This window comes from Podarcis cretensis (assembly GCF_951804945.1).
Source record: "Podarcis cretensis genome assembly, chromosome: 11".
In the NCBI taxonomy this organism is placed as follows: domain Eukaryota; kingdom Metazoa; phylum Chordata; class Lepidosauria; order Squamata; family Lacertidae; genus Podarcis; species Podarcis cretensis.
Window position 1 is genome coordinate 9,072,711 of NC_137180.1, and position 18,000 is coordinate 9,090,710.

Consider the following 18,000-nt stretch of genomic DNA (forward strand, 5'->3'; position numbering starts at 1 on the left):
CGGGCTTTTCTACGAGGTGAGGGAATCCCCCCACCTCCCGGAAAAGCCAGGAGAAGCCCCTTTAAAGAGCGCGCGGCTTCTGCGGGAGGTGGGGGAAGCTGCAGCAGATTCCCTCCTCCAGCGGCAATGTGTAAGCAACTCCTCTCCCACTTTCCTGCTTCAAAGCAACTACGGAGGAGGGAAGGAAGGGGACCATGGATCCTCCGCTGCTGACAGCTGCAGCAGATTCCCTCCTCCGTGATTGCTTTGAAGCAGGAAAGTGGGAGGGGAGCAGCTTACACTTGTGTAAGCAGCTCCTCTCCTACTTTCCTGCTTCAAAGCAACTACAGAGGAGGGAAGGAAAGGGACCATGGATCCTCCACTGCTTGCGGCTGCAGCAGATTCCCTCCTCCTGGGCTCCCTTTGAAGCAGCAAAGTGGGAGGCGAGCAGCTTACACTCGTGTAAGCAGCTCCTCTCCCACTTTCCTGCTTCAAAGTGGAGGGAATCCACTGCAGTTGCGAGCAGAGGATCCATGGCTCCGCTTCCTTCCCTCGAAGCAGGGTGCGGGGGTGCAGGGGGGAAAGACGGCAGGGAATCGATGCCAGGCAGGAAGACACAACCACACTTTGACCACTGAAAGTCCACCCCAGCCTCCCCTGATTTCCACTGAGACGGCCAGGCTAATCTTGATGGCCATAAGTCTGGCTCAGCATTATTAACTGGACTTAGATAAGCCATGGTTCCCCTTCCTACCCTCCTCTGAGGCTCAATTTAAAGCAGCAAAGCGGACAGGAGCCGCCCGCTTTGCTGCTTTAAATAGTTTAGTGCAACATTTTATTCAGAATATTTTTTTCCGTATTTTCCTCCTCTAAAAACTAGGTGCGCCCTATGGTCAGGTGCGCCCTATGGAGCGAAAAATACGGTAAGCAAGTCCATCAAGGGCAGAGATGCCCATCTGCACCAATCAAGCTGAATGATTGAAAAAAACACACACAAAAAACACCTAGTGCCGAAAACCCATCATAGCGCCAGTCGAATGTGAGAGGAGGCGGCATTCCCTGAGCAGAGCGTCATTACAGTACTGAGAAAAACCCTCTTGTTTGTTGCCACATCGTGGATATTTTAGTTATTCACATACATCGTACCTCAGAAGTCAAACAGAATCCGTTCCGGAAGTCCGTTCGACTTCCAAAATGTTTGGAAACCAAGGCGCGGCTTCCAATTGGCTGCAGGAAGCTCCTGCAGCCAATCGGAAGCTGTGGAAACCACGTCGGACGTTTGGGTTCCAAAGAACATTCGCAAACCAGAACACTCACTTCTGGGTTTGCGGCGTTCCGGAGCCAAAACGTTCAATATGCAAGGCATTCGACTTCCGAGGTACGACTGTGTGTGTGTGTGTGTGTGTGTATTAATAATACCCAACCAGGAAAATATCAGGAATTAAGGTCTGCTAACTCTGTCCTTGAATGCAAATAAAGCAATTCCCCCAAGCCTGCTGATGCCCTGACATAGCTCTCTGTGTGTGCCTGTGCTGCCATTTTGGCTACACAAGGATCAGCACTCAGAGAATGGCTCCATTATTAGTATCTAGAACAGGCATGCACTGATGTGCAGAAAGGTGACTGTTCAGACCAGCGAGTCTACATGATGTAAACTTAACCATTAGTAAATTGCTTCATTTTTTAGAGAGAGGGCCAAGTGGAAGCTGGTGTCATGACAGCTACTACATGGTTAAAAGAGGAACCCCAAGGAGACACAGCAGAAACGGTAAATTATCAACTTGCCTTTCTGTTTTCACATGTTATGAAATGTACTGCTTTAAGATTTTGGATCTGCTAACTGTGATAAAGTCTTGAGCTGTCAGTTGTAGTAGACCCGGAGGAAACGAGGGGAAAAACCTAGGATGGCGGGATTAGAAGTGTCCTAAACTTCTCCGTACTTCAAAACATTTCTGTGCACATTGTATAAAGTTACTTTTCTGGCTTATGAACTTATGTGGCTTTTTTCATTTTGAATCTGCCAAGTGATTTTTTTGGCAGAACAGCATATCATACCAAATAATAAATGGAGAGGAACAAGGAATTTAACAACAAATTATTGGTATTTTTAAAGCATACACTTGTGAAAGAAAGAAAGAAAATGTGGCCATTAGAGGTTGAGTTTAATGGTGTCTCCTTGGCTGATGGAAGCTTTTTTCCTTCTAGCAGGCGGGTGGCGCTGTGGTCTAAACCACTGAGCCTCTTGGGCTTGCCGATCAGAAGGTCGGCGGTTCGCATCCCCACGACGGAGTGAGTTCTCGTTGCTCAGTCCCAGCTCCTGCCAACCTAGCAGTTCGAAAGCACGTCAGTGCAAGTAGATAAATAGATACCGCTGTGGTGGGAAGGTAAACGGCATTTCCGTGCGCTCTGGTTTCTGTCACGGTGTCCCCTATCCATGCGCTCTGGCACTCGTCATGGTCCTCCATGTGCCAGTAGCGGTTAAGTCATGCTGGCCACATGACCCAGAAAACTGTCTGTGAACAAATGCCGGCTCCCTCGGCCTGAAAGCAAGATGAGTGCCGCAACCCCATAGTCGCATTTGACTGGACCCACTTCTTCCATCCACTGGATCAAAGAGCTTTCCATCAGAAGAGGGGTGGGCACAAATGGGTATAACTCTACATCATTTTAGAAAGGCCTGTTTTCTGCTTTTAAATTCTAATGTTGTTATAATTGGGTACCTTGGCTTATCTATAATTAGTTTTGCTATTTGTGTAGGTGTTTTTTTAAAAAAACCTTTCTAAAAGAAGTCCAATGTAGCTCACATAGCTACTATACCATAAATATACTGTAAACGGTATCATCAAAATGTCACACAATAAAACAGAGACTCCATTAAACATCCAAACAAGTCCTGTAATAATAAGTAAAATGTCTTTTTTTTATCAAGAAGTTTTTTGTTTCTGTCATTAAAGATTAGCTACTTCTGCAGTGTGCCCTCTTACAAATAATTCAATTAAGCCTGTAATTGTAAGTGTATTGAAAAGTAAGTCCTACTGAATGGAGTTGGACGTGCTTCCCAGTTGCCCTGTAAGCATCAGCCTATAAGTTGAGCTTTTTAGCTTTGGTTGCTGTCGGGTCAAATAATAATGCATCTCTAAAAGCTGCACAGAAAACGAGACATTGGAAGATATGGTAAGAAAATGAGGAAGTTGCTTTTCCATAACCAAATACAGTGGTGCCCCGCAAGACGAACGCCTCGCAAGACGGAAAACCCGCTAGACGAAAGGGTTTTCCATTTTGGAGGCGCTTCGCAAAACGAATTTCCCTATGGGCTTGCTTCGCAAGACGAAAATGTCTTGCGAGTTCCTGCGGGTTTTTTTCCCTCCCCCCCCCCTTTTCCTAAGACCTAAGCCGCTTATCAGCTGATCCGCTAAAAGCCGCTAAACCGCTCATAGCGCTAATCCGCTAAGCTGTCAATGGGCTTGCTTCGCAAGACGAAAAAACCACTATACGAAGAGCCTCACGGAACGGATTAATTTCGTCTTGCGAGGCGCCACTGTAGTAGGTAACAAACCAGAGGGAATGGTTTGTCAATAAGCAGATAATAAGAGTCAATAAGCAGATAATCTAGAAGCACTTACAAACTTTAGTTGTGGTTTTTTAATATATATATATATATATATATATATATATATATATATATATATATAAAAAATGCAGTTTTCCTACGTTTTTAAATGTCTGATAATTGTATTTTATGAGCTGGATCCATGCACATCCTTTTCAAATAGAAGGGCTCCTTCTCTCCGTGGCAGGAATTCTGATCCAGCAATCCGTAGAAAGAGGGAGGGGAGCCCCTGTTCCAGTTCCTACGTAGATCCCACAGTGCACTAGAACAGGTTTTCAGGAGGCTCCTCCCACCCTCTGTTTTAATAATTCTGACTATGGCATGTCACTTGAAGATTGAAAGTAAGCACTGATAGTTTGAAGACAACGTTTTAAATTGCAGTTTTGTTTCATATTTTCCTGTTTCTCGCATGATTTCAGCACGCAGAGGGTGGTTGTGAAGATCAAGACCCTGCCAGCCCCAGTAAACTGTCGAAAAAGGAAGAGTTCGATTGTGGCAGTGACTTCAGTGACGAGGAGCCTGTGAGAAATTCCAAAGTGAAAGCAGAACAAGGCCGATCTTGCAATGCAAAAAACAGCAAAGTTCTGCAGGGACACCTTACTTTGCTGCAGTGTGGATTTCCTAAACTACTAGAAAAGGGCACTGAAATTACTGAGGATGATAGTTGCATTGCTGTCTCCAGTGGTGAAAGTGCTGGCGGTAAATCAGTGTGGCAAATATCTAAAGAAAGCTCCCGAAATGAATGTTCCCTGAAAACTGAGGACCACTGCAGTACTGCAGGACCTTGGAGAGACTTATTGTCACCAATCAAAGCTGCGAAACAAGAGTTGCATAGAGAAACTACAGACTGTGATTATCCTGTTTCACTACACCCTGAAGAAGAAAAGGACTCTGGAAATAAATACAAAGACATGCATATTTTAAATCAAGTTGGGGTCGTTATGGAGACAGAATGCAGTTCAAGTGACAGTGATGATATCATATTTCCTTCTCAAGTTCCTACTGACCAGAAATCTGTTAAAAGCAATAAAGGTGCAGCAACAAATTGTGAATGTTTAGGAACAGTAAAAGGCTCCATGCATACGTCTCTGCAAAAGCATTTGACTTCCGAGCACAGCAGCAGCAGGAGTGTTTCACCTTACAGCAAAATGACACCATTTGAAAACATCCGAAAGATCACATCAATGAAAGACGCAAGTGATATCAGTGATGAGTCTGATGATATTGAGATGTCTGGATCAGGAAAGCAGAAATTCACCGGCATTCTGAAAGAAAAACGGTTCTGTAACAGATGGCTTGATCCCTCCTCCACAAGAACTGTGTTGCACAAGAGCAATTTGAGTGTTGGGGAAAGCGATGCCGATTCTCACATAGATGAGTTCTCATCACCAGAAGACAGCTTCCCAATTAATATACGAAGAGAGGCGCTAAACAGTGAGAGGTGTGGAATTCAAATTAAGCCCAGATCGCCAGTGTATCCTAAGAGTCCCTCTTTGACTCTGAGAAAACGAAACCAGTCTGATAAGCGCCAGAGTTCTTTCAGCGAGCAAGTATTTGAAAGCCAAGGAAAAAATGTGGGATCCCTGGACAGACTTCTTGGTAATTACAAATATATCATACGGTGCAGAATAACCAATAGGGTTCCGTGAATGATGCTTCAAAGCAAAGACACTTTGAGTTTTCTCTAATTCCTTATATGAGTGTATTTACAGCAGGCAGGGTTGGAAAGAATTTCTTTACAAACCTGGAGGATTATTTTGTCAAATAATTGTAAAGACCTGTTTCTAAAACAAAAACAAATATTGGTGAAGACAAAGCCTTAGCTGTCTCATAATCCTATATCAACAATTAAAGCTTTCTTTGAAATTGCCATTAGCACTTAGAATAAGGGGAGCTTTTGAGACAGGTTTACTGCCAGTCTGCATTACAGTCTAAACTAAGCTTTATTTCAAATTAAAACTTTCTTCTGTTTTATTGGTCTTACTACCGTGTTTACTGGAGTCTAATGCGCCATCAAATCAAGTGCGCACCTCCATTTTCAGAAAATTGAAACCAAAAAAAGTATTTGCTGGAAAATGTAAATGTGCCATCGAATCTAACGTGCACCTTAATTTTCGCAACGTAATTTGGCCAAAAAAAGGTAAGCATTAGATTTGAGTAAATATGGTAGATTCACTGTTGCTCTTATGCTATCTGTTTGGACTCTAAATTGTGGAGTGTTTACTTTAACCAGACACTGTTTGTATTGTATGTGCTTACAGACAATACAGAACCATTTGAGTTGTTAGCATCTCAAGATGATCAAAAATTGCTTCCGAATTTTTGCTGCTTTCAACAGAGATTCCATGTTCCAATTTAGGAGTGCAGTCCAAACCCTGGGCTACTGCCCAATGAGAATTAACAGAGTGAAAGATCCACAGCTCGGATGCATCTGTCAGCAGGGCGGGCAAAGAGCAACCAGGCCTGGATTTGGGCTGACGCCGTCACATGACAGCAGTGGGGCTGACTTGGGATCTAATGGATCTCGGACTGGCCCTGCCTATATCTCTTCCTGCCTCCAGAGTGCCCCATTTTGGAACTTTCCACTGGCTGCTGTGGGCATCAGCAGCGGCGGAGGAGGAAGCTGCTTGGGCGCCTGGGGCAATGCGCCCAGGGGCAGGGCAAGGGCGGGGCAAGCCGTGGGGCTTCTGGAGCCTGCCTGCCTCCTCCCACTCAGCTGCCCTACAGCTGGGGGAGAGGCAGCGGGCAGACAGTTTGGGCAGGAGAGACTTGTGTCTGCAGGCCCTGCAGTGAGTGCCATCCAGCTGAGACCACATAACACCGGTCTTGAAAGACCTACATTGGCTCCCAGTACGTTTCCGAGCACAATTCAAAGTGTTGGTGCTGACCTTTAAAGCCCTAAAAGGCCTCGGTCCTGTATACCTGAAGGAGCGTCTCCACCCCCATTGTCCAGCCCGGACACTGAGGTCCAGTGCCGAGGGCCTTCTGGCAGTTCCCTCGCTGCGAGAAGCAAAGCTACAGGGAACCAGGCAGAGGGCCTTCTTGGTAGTGGCACCTGCCCTATGGAACAGGGACAGCTTTTGCCCAATTCAGCCCCCTGCCAAGCACAGCACAGCACAAAAGGGGGTTGGGGTTTCACCTTAAGAGAGGTTAATCTTCCTTAAAAGGATAAAAATTCAAGGTTGTAGGTTTGAAATTCACATTTGGGTGAATTAAGAGTTGCTAGGATGCTTAGAGACTCAAGAGTAGGCTCACAAAGCTTAAAATTTGCTTAAGTGTAGATGCAAACACAGACCAAAGTTCAGAAAGAAAACTGTTTTGTATACAAATTGTGTTGTGGTTTTTTTTTTAAAAAAAGGACTTAAAGAAAAGAGGGAAAGGGCAGGAGATTCAGGGCTCAGTTCTCCCCTAACAATGCCTGCTGGTGCAAAGTTTCCTTTTGTTTCATTGAATGCCTACCTGCCAATCGTGTTGTATCCTTAGATGAATGAACTCTTGTGTTTCTTTTTCAACTGATAGGTGATGTTGCAGAAGTGTCGTATGTTCACTCAAATCAAAATGTGGTTGGTTCAAGCAAGGCGGAAAATCAGATGAGTCGGTGGGCGGTGCAAGACGTGTTTGAACTGCAGCAGTTTTCGCAGCTCCCTGCAAATGTAGCCGTACGCCCTGCCAAGGTAAAGGGAAGGATTTGTGGAATGTTTTCTGTTTCTGTTGTTGGTTTTCGACCTCAGTATTTCCCTTGCTTTTCAATATTAGCAACCGTGAGTGATCAAAGGCCTAGTTCCTTGGACAAGGTGCCTCCAACAGAGTCCAAACAAAGCGCTTGCTGCTATTTTTGTATCAAGGGGGCTAGGAGTTCGGTGGATAATACGTTACAAAAGATAAAATATATTTTCACTCTGAAATGCTTAACGGACATCCCAAGGATGTTATGTTTGTTGAATGGTTTCTTTAAAGGTTCATCATTGTTCCACTCGATGTGTATGTCTTTAAGGGGCCAGAGCAAAATAACAAGACCCAGCTTTACAGCTGTGAAACATAGCAGGTGCTGCTGAGTTGTATTGATTAAGCTGTGTCAGCAATTGGGTAGAGTATATAAGGAGCAGCACCTAGCTCTCCCATTACCCTGGGGGATGGGTTGGTGGTTGGGTCATGTTTGTTTGTTAATGTATTTAGTGTAAAAGGAGTTTTTGTAATTAAAACCTTGTTTAAGTTATTTTTGAGTCCCTTTTTAATGCATGGTCTCCCCAGCAAGCTCTCTGCAGCGCTACTATACTGCAAATAGCCAACAATGTTGTGTACCTTTGTTTGCAGTAATTTTTTTTTTTTAAACTAATATTGTAAAGCGCATGCTCTGCTTTCCTTTGGACCACATCAGCAAGGCCAAGGTCTTGGCATCTGGGCAGCCCAGAACCTCTATGCAGGCTGCCCAGGCTTGCGCCCTGAGGAGGCCACTTTGGTGCTCCTAACACAGCGGTTTGCCCCCCAGAGGCACACGCCATTGTCTCTTGAGGCAGACGGGTGCCAACAACAATATTGTCAAAAAAGCATACCATTTCCCTATTTTTGTTTGATAATACATGCAAACCTAGAAGCCTGTCTCCTATGCATGTGTTGCTTAATTTCAATAATATACAGTCATACCTCGGGTTGAAGTAGCTTCGGGATACGTATTTTACGGTTGCGCGTTGTGGCGACCCAGAAGTAACGGAGCGCGTTACTTCCGGGTTTCGCCGCTCGCGCATGAGCAGACGGTCAAAATGACGTCATGCGCATGCATAGAAGCAGCGAATCACGACTCGTGGGTTGCGTTTGGTTCTGGATGCAAATGGGGCTCCGGAACAGATCCCGTTTGCATCCAGAGTTACCACTGTATATATTTAAGCACACATCTTCCTTTGTCTCTTGGCTTCTAATTCCAGTTTAGGATTTATAGGCCACAACATTACAGTGATGGTAGAAACTGCACTGGACAAACGTCTTCCTTCTGCGCTGCTTTTGCAGACACAGGAGAACTCTCGGTGTCTGACATGGCAGTCATATGCTACTTGACTCCCTAACGTGGAGCCTGAAGTCCTTTCTCTCAAACCCTCTTCCCCCTGCCCCCTAGATTCTCTTCTCCTTTGGTTCCCTTTCTTCTGATACATCCCTGAGGTCAGCTTTCAAGTCAGAGAAGCTTTTAATCCCAGCCAAACTGACAGCTACCATCTTTCACAAAAACTGCATTGTAAAACTTTTCTTGTTCCCAGAGCAGTTCACGTGTTGATGCAAATATCAGGTTGTACCCAATGGAGTTTTCCCATTAGGTGCAAGGACTTCTGTCCCTCCTCTCCTCTTGCAACCTGTTCAGATCTGCTGGAGAAGGTTTGGAGAAACGCAGTAATAGATTGGGTGGTGCTGCACCAGTCAAGGAGAGGAATTCTGTTTGTGTAGGTGGAAGGTCTTGTGCTAGTGGCACAACTTTGTTGGATACAACCTATTGTTACTCTCCCCGAATTGGTTTCAGAGTCTCAACTGTCATAAGTGCCGTTTCATACAGATTAAAGAACCAATATCTGCCCTTAACAGTAGCCTTTTATGAAGAAATTAAGAAAGCGTATCCTAGCAGAGAGATAGAGTGATGAGGAAAATCTGACCTACTTAATTTCTTTGTCAGCTACTGTCAATGGCATGGAAACACAGCTAGAAAGAAGTTGGCAGTCATACTTTTCTCATTTACACATTCTTTGTGTGCTTAAGATGTGTGTAGGGTTGCCTGTGGAATGGTTTCTGCGTCTTCAAAAGCTTCAGGAAAGGCTATGACTGGAAAATCTGTAGCTTTCCCAGATTAGGGATTCAGCATTGGGGGGAGCTGCATCTGTTTCATTTTGCAGGGATAGAGTTTGTGTTGACAGGATTGGATAGTGACACATCCAATGAGGCAGTTCATCTATTTCCTCCTCATGTGCCAATACTAAGAGCAGATCCACACAAATACATTTTAAGCACGTCTGTCACTCATGTGAGCACACAGCTTTGCCCAGTGAAAACATTGCGCCTGTAGTTTAAGGATGTTTGGAATTGTAGTTCTGTGAGGTTGAAATTACAGTTCCCAGCATTCTTTGGGGGAAGTCGTACGCTTTAAAGTGTTTGCCGAAATGCTTTAGGTATGTGCTGTGGATCTGCTTTTTAAACAACTATTTTGTACCTCTATCCTCCCAGAGATTTGTATGTGCAGTATAAGATTAATTATACTGTATGATATTTATTTATTTGACTTGTTAGCTGTTCACTACAAAATAGTCTCCAAACGATTTATAAGCCCGTAATATGCTTTCATTGCTGTTAGTAATGTATGTTAGTTAGTAGTTTTTCTAAATTATAAAAAATATTAATGCTCAAAGTAGTATAAGTATACAGATTTATCAGCTCTATAGTCACACACAGATCCCTGCAGGTTTGCAAAAGCTCACAGAAGAGAAGAAATGAGAATCTTTTTTGAAGATTTGCTGCCCCTCCAATCTCTGACCCTGACTCCAGTTTTTCCTTTGTGACCCACTCCTATCTGAGCACACAGTCCTCATTAGGACCATCGGATCTTGCTCCCCTATTTTGCTATCTCTATTCATGATCCTGCCCACTTATTTCACCAGTGCAGAAATACACCAGTGCAAGAAAACCTTTAAACCTACGGTGCATCATTTCACGAACAGTGCCTTTGCAAGCCACTTACATTGCGAGGCTGCAATGTATGTTAACCTTACTTGTCCCAGAAAGTGTTAAATGCAGGGATAGAAGCAGGAGACGACAACGTAATGGTTGTTAAGAATCATACCTTGCCAGGTCATGGATTGGCACCACATACACCACCCCTTCTGTGGAGATGGAGATGCCAGATTCTTGATGTGCATTAGATACTTACTTGGAGAAAAGTCTGAACAGGAAATGGAACCTCAGGGCTGTTGGTGGTGGTGGGGAAATGCCTAGAGATTTCATTTATTGCCTTTACCACATACTTTGACAAAGCCATTAATCTTTCTGCAGTCTTTGACTGCTATGTCCTCAGTGTACGGCTAATTTTCATGTGCGCTGTTTAATTGCTGATGATTCATATAGTATTTTTTTAAAAAAGACTACACTTTCTCTCTGCTTTCCTCTTCTTTCCTCTAGCTCAGCCCCTGTAATAAACTCAAAGAACATTTCATGAAATAGGAAATCATGGCTGCTCTGGACTCTTATCTTTTTCTACTGGCTATTCACTTATTCTTAATGGGCACAGTCTAAGAGGAAGTTAGTCTTCTTTCGGTTCCACTGAATGAAGTGGGTGGGAAGCTTAAGCCGTCTGCTTTTATATACAATCTGCTTTTACATACAATTCATGTTTTTCAAAAAAAATAAATCTTGGCTTGTGTTATAAGCCCGCCGCCTGACTTTCTCCTAGCGCAGAGCCCGCCGCCCGCCGCCCATACCCGGCGTATAAGACGACCCCCGACTTTTTAACCTCTTTTCCAGGGTTAAAAAGTCGCCTTATACGCCAAAATCTACGGTATATGCGATTTCATTTAAACGTGTGGTGCCTCGGAGCGTAACTCCTGCATACATAGGGAGTTGCCTGTACAGTACTAAAAGCAGCATAGTCTCTTGTTTGCTGCAAACTCTGTTGCATAGCCTAAGGATTAATGGACCAGGTTATGGGAGGGATTTTTCTGATGCATAGGTTCCAGGGCGGGGGGGACGACAATTTTGATTTGTGTGACTCCTGAAAGTTTTGAAATTTCAGATTTAACACTACATTAATAAAAGGATTTGTGGGTGTCCTTGCCTGTATAAGCTGTTTTATGCAACGGGAAATTATTCTGAACACTGAACACTGGACACTGAAAACTGGACACAGCAATCTCTGAACTGTGGTAGGTTTTGTGGTCTGGAGGACTGCCCAGTTGAAAATAAACTTAAATTTCATCTGTAGCAGATTCTCCTTTAGGTCATGGGAAGATGCTATAAACTTCACTCTGTCCCTTATCAGCCGCCCCAGAGAGGGGAACTGTCCTTTTGCCGCCGCTCCAGGCAACCTTGCAGGGCCCCCACCCTTGTGGTGCAACACCCCTGGGACACTCCGGACGGTCCTGGCCGCCCCATTGTGAGAAAGGGATGGGCACCCCCTCTGCCCCGTTCAGATTGTGGGTGCCTCAGCCCCATCCCAACCAAGCTTGAAAACACCTCAGGTCTATAGAGTTGGTGCCTCTGTGGTGGATATCAGATCAATTACAGATTATCTTGCTTCAGTTTCTTTCAGCGCTGCTACTGCTCCTTCTGCAAATACTAATACAGTGGTACCTCGGGTTAAGTACTTAATTTGTTTCGGAGGTCCGTTCTTAACCTGAAGCACCACTTTAGCTAATGGGACCTCCTGCTGCCGCCGCGCCACTGGAGCACGATTTCTGTTCTCATCCTGAAGCAAAGTTCTTAACCTGAAGCACTATTTCTGGGTTAGCGGAGTCTGTAACCTGAAGCGTATGTAACCTGAAGCGTATGTAACCTGAGGTACTACTGTATATTGTTATGTATGTATGTTTCTTCATTGTTTGAGGAGGTAAATCTAATTTGAAAACATTTCAAAGTAATAATAATAATAATAATAATAATGGCTGTTTCCATTCAAAATTGAATAGATGGGAGCAAAATGGAAGAATACCCTTATGGGGTAGAGTTAAATAAAACTGGATATATCCTTTCTAATTGAAGTGTGCCAACTAAAATATCCACTAAATATTTGTTAACTTTTTATTTCTACTTTGCTTACATTACAGCTATGTTGGGGGGAAAGCCATCGCATTCTGACTGGTCTGAATATTGGGTGTTCCAGGTTTATTTCCTTTAATTTATTTTGTTTTAAAGGTTGCCTGCATCCTTTTTTGAAAAATAAAAAAACTCCCAACAACATAAAAGTAACTTGAGCCTTCTGGAGTCAGGGAAAACATCCTCTTCTACTGTTTCCAATCTATTTTGAATTGGATGTCTGGGTTCCTTATTTGATTCCTTAATTAATTTATGTGTTAATTGGCAAAAACAGCTTCTGTGAAACAGCCTAAATAAGAATTCGAAATTACTGGTTTCTGGAATGGCCCTTGTTTGGCTCCTTTGAACACTATGTGTAAGAGATCCTCTTTTAGCAATGCCCACCCACCTCAATCCTTGGTAGCAAAAAGGAGGAAAAATAATTATATGAAAGGGGACAGGATACATTTCGAAGGTTTGAAGAAATAATATTCCGCAATAGAATTAATTTGCTTTTTAAAATACTGTACCTTGGTTTTATACGGAGGCTCTCCCTCCCCCCCCTCCCATCAATTGCTTGTTTTCAACTTAAGTTTACTTAAAGTTTTACTGAAAAGGAATATACAAAGACAGCCATTGAATGGAGGATTAATCACTATGGCAACTGAAATGTGGTGACTGAAAAGGGGGAGAATGTATTCTCCCCTCAGCTTCCTGCCAGCTGTCATACTCAACCTTTGCGGAGTGAATCCAGTCCAAAATATAGACTATGACCAGCCCTAAGAAACTATATCTGTATTTTTATAAATTGGTACAAGTATCGCACTATAAAAGAAGACTTAATCCCCTGAATTGGATGACAGACACTTGGCACTCTTGACAGTGTTTTGACAGAGAAATAACAGTATGCTTTGTAGTAAAACCTGGATTAATGGTAAACCCCTCTTTATGTTATTGCAGTGTGGTGTAAATGAAGGAACTAAGCATTCTGTCAGCCCGGGGTTCAACGATGTGCCCTTTCTATGCCCAGTGCAGGTTTAAGTGCTCTGTGGAGTACTGTAAATACAAAAGTAGCGTTATTAAGAACCCTTTGTGCCACTTGTATTTTGTATTACATAGGTATTTTTCATAGGTCATGTCAACAAAAGGATTTCTGTCAGCTGCAGTAGATTTGAGCGCAGAGCATCTGTGCAGATCTTAGGTTCGGCCAAGAAAGCTGAAAGAGGATGCACAGCCCATAGGTTTTCCAATGGTCTTTTTGGCCCATGACAGTGAGTCAGACAAGAAACAAAAATAAAACACAGCACAAAATCCCCACAAACGTATTTCCCTATTATTGAGCATCCCAGTTTCACTGCACAACAAATAGCTAACTTGTAGTTTTAAATGTCTTCTAAGTGATACTGTGGGGTTTTTTTTTAATGGTTGGTATGGTGAAGCCACTCATGTTTGCTAGAGGGGCTGTTGTGCTGAAGTTTAATCTGATGATACGTGCTTTGGCTTTTAATGTTGAACTATTTCTAAAAGGATTAGAATTTGGAGATGAAGCCTTTTCTGAACTTCAGTGATGGTCAGGACCGTGGTGCAAACAAGTGGCGCATACATAAGTGCAACTCTATTCTTGGGTCTGAGATGGGCAACCAAACAGCACACTTCTGGATTCATGTCTCTGATAAATCTAGCTCAATGCAAGGAGGTTACTGGGAAGCAGAAGCTGGTACCAGGGGTCAGCAAACTTTTTCAGCAGGGGGCCGGTCCACTGTCCCACAGACCTTGTGGGGGGCTGGACTATACAGTGGTGCCTCGGGTTAAGAACAATTCATTCTGGAGGTCGGTTCTTAACCTGAAACAGTTCTTAACCTGAGGTACCACTTTAGCTAATGGGGCCTCCCGCTGCCGCCGCGACACTGCTGCGCGATTTCTGTTCTCATCCTGAAGCAAAGTTCTTAACCCGAGGTACTATTTTTCGGTTAGCGGAGTCTGTAACCTGAAGCGTCTGTAACCTGAAGCGCCTGTAACCTGAGGTACCACTGTATTTTGGAAAATAATAATGAACGAGTTCCTATGCCCCACAAATAACCCAGAGATGCATTTTAAATAAAAGCATACATTCTACTCATGTAAAAACACGCTGATTCCTGGACCGTCCGCAGGCTGGATTTAGAAGGCGATTGGGCTGGATCCGGCCCCTGGGCCTTAGTTTGCCTACCCATGTGGTACACAATAGAGGAAGATTTGCCCTTATTTGACCTGTTGCCTTATTACAAGTGCACCCCTGAATCTGGACTATGCAGAGGATCAGAATTTCATTTAGAAGAAAAGAGTTTGGATTTGATATCCCGCTTTATCACTACCCTAAGGAGTCTCAGACGCGGGTGGCGCTGTGGGTTAAACCACAGAGCCTTGGACTTGCTGATCAGAAGGTCGGCGGTTCGAATCTCCGCGACAGGGTGAGTTCCCGTTGCTCGGTCCCAGCTCCTGCCAACCTAGCAGTTCGAAAGCACGTCAAAGTGCAAGTAGATAAATAGGTACCGCTCCGGCAGGAAGGTAAACGGCGTTTCCGTGCGCTGCTCTGGTTCACCAGAAGCGGCTTAGTCATGCTGGCCACATGACCTGGAAGCTGTACACTGGCTCCCTCGGCCAATAAAGTGAGATCAGCACCGCAACCCCAGAGTCGGCCACGACTGGACCTAATGGTCAGGGGCCCCTTTACCTTTAAGGAGTCTCAAAGCGGCTAACATTCTCCTTTCCCTTCCTCCCCCACAACAAACACTTGTGAGATGAGTGAGGCTGAGAGACTTCAGAGAAGTGTGACCAGCCCAAGGTCACCCAGCAGCTGCATGTGGAAGAGCGGAGAATCGAACCTGGTTCACCAGATTACGACTCCACTGCTCTGAACCACTACACCACACTGGCTCTCTGTCCATAGTTGAGTATAGTTTGAGTTGATATGAGAGTTTGGTGCTAGTAGAGTTGGAAAGGTTCAACTAATCCAACCCCCTACAATGCAAAAATCTCAACTAAAGCATTCATGACAGAAGGCCATCCAACCTCCCCTTAAAAACCTACAAGGAAGGAGTGTCCACAACCTGTCAAGGGAGTCCATCCCACCGTTGAACAGCTTTTACTGCCAGAAAGTTCTTCCTGATGTTTAGTCATAGACTTGTAGAGTTGGAAGGGACCACGAGGGTCATCTAGTTCAGTCCCCTGGATTCTGGGAATCATTGGTTCAGGTCCTAGCCTCCAGAGCAGGAAAAAGCAAGCTTGCTTCATCTTTTAGATATTTTAATATTTTTTTTAAAAGATATTTATTAGGATTTTATATAATAACAATTCAACAAAACATTAAAAAGAAACATTACACAACAACACAATCCAGCAAACAAAAAGAAAATAAAATAAAAAACATAAAAAACAATAGGAAAAAACAAAGAAAATCTAGTTTTTAACTTATTATCTTTGTAACCCTTTTTCCTGACTTCCTCACATCTCCCTTTTCTGTGTTCCCTTTTACACAATGAGATTCAGCAATTCCTTACCCTCTTTCAACTCTTAATCAATATCATACATTTCAACCCATTATGTCTCCAATTTTTCTTTTCCTTTTAAATCCATTTTTGCATATTCTTTAAAACTTATTCCCTTATATCATTTTGTTTAATTTCAACATAATTTTGCTCTTGTCTTTTCACCCTTTTCCTTAAAAATATTTTTGCATATTCCTTTTAACTATATCACTGATGCTATATTAACTTTATATCTAACATCATTTTAACATTCAAACATTTTACAATGTTTTTGAAGATAGTCTTTGAACTTCTTCCAATCCTCTTCCACCGACTCTTCTCCCAGGTCTCGGATTCTGCCAGTCATTTCTGCCAATTCCATATAGTCTATCACTTGCATCTGCCATTCTTCCAGAGTGGGTAAATCTTGTGTCTTCCAATACTTTGCGATAAGTATTCTTGCTGCGGTTGTTGCATACATAAAAAATGTTCTATCTTTCTTTGGCACCAATTGGCCGACAATGCCCAGGAGGAAGGCCTCTGGTTTCTTAAGGAAGGTATACTTAAATACCTTTTTTAGTTCATTATAGATCATTTCCCAGAAAGCCTTAATCCTTGGGCACGTCCACCAAAGGTGAAAGAATGTTCCCTCAGTTTCTTTACATTTCCAACATTTATTATCCGGCAAATGATAAATTCTTGCAAGCTTGACTGGGGTCATGTACCACCTGTATATCATTTTCATAATATTTTCTCTTAAAGCATTACATGCAGTAAATTTCACACCAGTGGCATCTTTTAGATATTTTAAGATGGCTATCATATCTCCTTTCAGTCTCCTATTTTCCAAGCTAATCATACCCAGCTGCTTCAACCATTCCTCATCAGGCTTGGTTTCCAGACGCTTGATCATCTTGGTTGCCCTCCTCTGCACACATTCCAGCTTGAAATTTTGCCAATTCTCAATACAGTGATACAAACTTAATTCGTTCCAAAGGTCCATTCTTAACCTGAAACCATTCTTAACCTGAGGTACCACTTTAGCTAATGGGGCCTCTTGCTGCTGCCGTGCCGCCATTTCTGTTCTCATCCTGAGGTAAAGTTCTTAACCCGAGGTACTACTTCTGGGTTTGTTAGCCGAGGTACCATTGTACTTGATTGTCACTTGTGAAAATGTTCTGGATGTTAGTTTGGGTGGATGTGTTGCATTTTAAAAGTTTAAAAACTTTTTTTTTTTTTTTACCCAGAAATCCTGCATCAACAGACATTGCTGGTGGGTCTGTTTAGCCAGGTGGATTTTATCTAGAAAGTTGAGTAAAGCTACTTCAAGGGCAATTCATGATTGCTTGAAGCTCGCTCTGCTTTTAACTTGCAAGATACTGTATTTACAGCAACTTTTTTTTTTAGCCCTCCAGGGAGAAATTTTCTAACAGTTGATTTTGTGAAAAGTTTCTTGAGGTAGGGGGAAGAACACAAAACCGTTTTAGACACGTTTAGAATTGTTTTTGTCCTTTTCCAATTATGGGTGCCATCTGGGTATTTATTTACAATGAACAGTATTAGTTTTACCAGTAATTTTGTTCCATTACAAACACAAAATTTGGCTATTTTCCAAATAGACTTAAAAAAACAAAACACCTTTTGCATTTAAACATATGTATTGGTCAAAGCATTTGCTACTGTTTAATGAATGAGATGAATAAATGAACATTATGATGTTTTAAAAATCTTTGAAAGGTGACATGCTGGTTAGTCTGTTTTCCATTAATACCATTATTAAATGTTAATACCCCTGTGATTTCTGCAGTGGCTGATATAAAACTATGTAGATCGGGAACTGGAGTCCCCAGGTTGAAATCCAGCCTGAGATTGCTAACCTAGGGGGAAAACAAGTATGTGAGGGAAGTGGTAACTATGGTGAGAAGATTTTTTGGAAGCCCAACTTGCAGGATAGATGGTGCTCCAGCCAACTCCCTGTTTAGGGAAGTTTTTAATGTTTGATGTTTTATCACATTTTTAATATTCTGTTGGGAGCCTCCCAGAGTGACTGGGGAAACCCAGCCAGATAAATAATAATAAATAATAATACGGTGGTACCTCTGGATACACACGCCTCTGGTTGCGTATCCTTCAGGGTGCGAACACGGC

The 18,000-nt window shown here is 43.1% G+C and overlaps 1 protein-coding gene across 6 annotated transcripts in view; it reads left to right on the forward strand.

Annotated features, from left to right (window-relative positions):
- ERCC6L2 (ERCC excision repair 6 like 2) overlaps positions 1 to 18,000 on the forward strand; it is a 59,634-nt gene that overhangs the window by 34,083 nt on the left and 7,551 nt on the right. For all 6 annotated transcript variants that reach the window (XM_079995995.1, XM_079995993.1, XM_079995996.1 and 3 more), the window contains 3 exons: positions 1,667 to 1,747; positions 4,009 to 5,188; positions 7,109 to 7,263. In XM_079995995.1, coding sequence (XP_079852121.1) covers positions 1,667 to 1,747; positions 4,009 to 5,188; positions 7,109 to 7,263 — 1,416 coding nt within the window. The remainder of the gene's footprint in view (positions 1 to 1,666; positions 1,748 to 4,008; positions 5,189 to 7,108; positions 7,264 to 18,000) is intronic.